The sequence below is a fragment of the Orycteropus afer genome, unplaced genomic scaffold (assembly GCF_000298275.1).
Source record: "Orycteropus afer afer isolate SDZICR_OR568_19922 unplaced genomic scaffold, OryAfe1.0 scaffold00107, whole genome shotgun sequence".
NCBI classification, from domain to species: Eukaryota; Metazoa; Chordata; class Mammalia; order Tubulidentata; family Orycteropodidae; genus Orycteropus; species Orycteropus afer.
The window spans coordinates 3,146,672-3,150,506 of NW_006921694.1; the positions used below are offsets into that span (position 1 = coordinate 3,146,672).

At 38.2% G+C, this 3,835-nt stretch overlaps 1 protein-coding gene across 1 annotated transcript in view; it reads left to right on the top strand.

Moving 5' to 3' along the window:
* The window catches only part of SCAMP1 (secretory carrier membrane protein 1), a 177,435-nt gene that overhangs the window by 146,875 nt on the left and 26,725 nt on the right, over positions 1 to 3,835 (top strand). Inside the window, exon 8 of the mRNA XM_007943449.2 lies at positions 363 to 480. Within this exon, the coding sequence (XP_007941640.1) occupies positions 363 to 480 (118 nt within the window). The remainder of the gene's footprint in view (positions 1 to 362; positions 481 to 3,835) is intronic.

Sequence of the window (3,835 nt, forward strand, 5' to 3'; positions counted from 1 at the left end):
CTTTGGTCATGTTGTCAGAAGGGACCATTCCCTGGAGAAAGATATCATGCTGGGTAAAGCAGAAGGTCAACAAGATGGATTGACAGAGTGGCTGCAATGTTGGGCTCACGTGTAGCAAGGATTGTGAGGATAGCACGTGACCAGGCCATGTTTTGTTCTGTTGTATGTAGGGTTGCTATGAGTTGGAGCCAACTGAGTGGCACCTAACAACAACATAATATATGCACATATAATGAAGAACTTGAGTAGTATCTGGCTCATAATAAATGCTGAATATGTGTTAGGTATTATGTTATTTTTAAAAGGTATATGTTAATTTATTAATTTTACTTCTTTTTTTTTTTTTCCCCAAAAATTTGTAGTGGTTGGATTTCATCCCTTACTGGTCTCAACCGAAGTATTCCTGTTGGAATCATGATGATAATTATAGCAGCACTTTTCACAGCATCGGCAGTCATCTCACTAGTTATGTTTAAAAAGGTAGGTGTAATTCTGTATTTGTGCATTTTTATAGTGAACCTGATGTTTGGTTTTCATTTTTCCCACTTTGCTTTCTTCAGTGCAACTCAAGCCATGTTTTTGTTCTTTTTATATAAGTTTGCTCTCTCAGGATTATTTTCTACAGCTAATAGTTATGCAAAAAATATATTTTAGAACTTGTATCATCTTTTTAACTTCTGTAAATAGGGAATATTTAAAATCCTGTTATGAACTGAAGGCTTCTCTATAAATTGAAATGTCAACTTTATTTTTCAAATTTGATTAAGCATATTAGCCTGATTAATAAACATAAGTAAAGCTATTGTGGACTGTGTGTATTTTATTTGTATTTAAATTTTATAGACACTAAATTGTTTATCTATGAGGATAAAATGATCTGATGATAGGTTTAGGCTGGATTATGACATGAATTTTGTTTTTAGTAACTGCCTGGTTATCTTGGCTCTACTTCTTTCCATAGAATTGCCACGATCATTTCTATATCCTTAAGAGAAGAAAAAATTATGTACGGTGGGAGTTAAATCACTATTTTTAAAAGAAAAATTATTTTTATTGTGATTTGTGTGAAAGTTTACAGAGCAAATTCATTTTCCATACAACAGTTCACATACACTTTGTCTCATGACATTGACTGCAGTTTCCCACAGTGCAACAGCTTTCTTCCTGCTTCCTCCCCATAGTTACCTCTTTCCTATATCCTTCTGTCCCATACACTCCTGCCCTCTGAACTATCTCCTTGTGCATACATAGCCCTTCTATTCTCCTATGATTGATCTCGCCAAGGAATCTATCTGCCTAATATAAATGTTCAGCTCCTATGGCTGTCTTTTGTTTGACAGAAGTAGGTTCAATTCCAGACCTGAACGGCAGTTAGGGGCCATAATTTCAGGGGTTCCACCAGGCTCTGTCAGCAAACCTGGTCCCTTTTTCTTTTCTTTTCTTTTTTTTAAAGATTCTGAGTTTGTTCCACATTGTTCTCCCACTCTATCCAGGATATCCTACATCGATCCCCCTCTGAGTAGCTGACAGTGGTAGATGGGCACCATCTAGTTGTTCTGGTCTCATAGTCATATAGGCTGAGGATTGCATGGTATCACAGTCTCTTGGACTAATTGTTCCCATGTGTCTTTGGTTTTCTTCATTCTTCTTTGCTTTGGATGAGGAGAGACCCATTGTTGCATCTCAAGGGCCACTTACAAGCTTTTAAGATCCCAGTTGCTATGCATGAAAGTAGGATGTGGAACAATGTTTTTGTGTAGTATATTATGCCGATTGAGCTTGATGTCCCCTTGGATGATGGTCCCAAGCCCACAGGTCCAACTACTTGTTCCCCCCGGATTGCTGGCTGTGGCCAAGAATTGACTACAACCTTGTCCCTTGTCAGTTCTACTATGTTGTTGTTGTTGTTGTTATTATGTGCCGTCGAGTCAAACCTGACTCATAGCGACCCCTCCTTGGGTTTCCGAGGCAGTATCACTATGGAAGTAGGATTGCCCAGCCTTCTTTCCGAGGAGTGGCTGGTGGGTTTGAACCACCAGCCGTCTGGTTAGCAGGCAAGTGACTTAACCACTATGCTACCAGAGCTCCTATTCCTAGAAATTCTTACAGGACTTACAAATATACTTGTAGAAACATTATCTGCCAATCCTATACATAGATATGGGCACATTTCCTCCTGTATGGATATACCTAATTGTTCATTCTGTCCAACTATCTGTCATCTCATATATCAATGTTTGCCATCACTGACAATGAAGTAGTGTATGTGCAGAAGTGTTTATCTTTGTTGTCTGTATGTCCCATGCACTTCTCTGTGTCTTCTTCTTCCTCAGTGCCACCGTGTTGGTCATTCACATTTGGTGGATTGCCCTTCCCTTCACCCAAATCAATCCTTGTCTCTACCTATGTAGCAGTGTTCCCTTCCCTTCCCTCCCACCCCTGGTAACCAACAAAGAAAATTTCCTTTCATATATAAACCTCTCCTTGACTTTTTACAATAATGACTAATACAATATTTGCCCTCTGTGATTGACTTATTTCACTCAGCATAATGTCCTCCAAGTTCATCCACATTATGTGGTGTTTTACAGATTCTATGTTATTCTTTAGGGTTGCATAGTATTCCATTGTGTGTATGTACCATAGTTTGGTTATCCATTCTTCTGTTGCTTGGCAATTAGGTTGTTTTCATCTTTTGGCCATAGTAAATAGTGCTGCAATGAACATGGGTGTGCATACATCTGTTCTTATCCTGGCTCTCACTTCTTTAGGATATATACCTAATAGTCGAATGGTATTTCAAATTCCAACTTTTGAAGGAATCGTCATATAGCTTTCCACTGTGGTTGTATCATTTGACAGTCCCACCAGCAACGTATCCCAGTCTCTTCATATCCTTGCCAGCATTTGTTATTTTCTGTCTTGTTCAACTTTGCTGCTAGTGCTGGGGCAAGATGGTATCTCAATGTTGTTTGGATTTGTAGCTCTCTAATGGCTAATGATGGTGAACATTTCTCATGTGTTTGTTAGCTGTCTGAACATCCTCTTTGGTGAAGTGTCTATTCATGTCTTCTACCATATTTTAATTGGATTATTTGCCTCTTTTTTGTTGAGGTGTTGGAGTTTTCTGTAAATTTTAGAGATGAGTACCTTGTCAGCTTTGTCATTACCAGATATTTTTTCCCAGTCTGTGGGTTCTCCTTTGACTCTTCTGGAGAAGTCTTTGGAAGCACATAAAAATTTAATTTTTAGAAGGCCTCATTCATCTAGCTTATCTTCTGCTGTTCATGTGTTTTGGATTATGTTTGATAGTCTGTTTATGCCATATATTAATTAGGGCCCTGAAATTTGCCCCATTTTTTTCCTCAAGGAACTTTCTAGTTTTAGGTTTCACATTTAAGTCTTCGATCCATTTGGAGTTAGTTTTTGTGTATGTTGTCAGGTACAGATCTTTCCTTTTTCTGCAAATGCATATCCAGTTTTGCCAGCACCATTTGTTAAATGATCTCCTCCCCTATTTAATGGATTTCAGCCTTTTGCCAAAGATCACCTGACCATATATCGATGGAAGTTTCTGAATTCTCAATTCTATTCCATTCATCTTTGTGTCTGTCCTTGTACCAGTACCAGGCTGTTTTGACTACTGTGGCTGTATAGTAAGTTTTGAGATCCAGGAGCGTGAGACCTCCTACTTTGTTCTTCTTCTTCTTCAATAGTACTTTGCTTATCTGAGATCACTTTCCTTTCCATATAAAATTGCATTGGTTTTTCCATATCCTTAAAGAATGTTGATGGGATCTGAACTGGGATTGCATTGAATGTATAGATTGCTTTC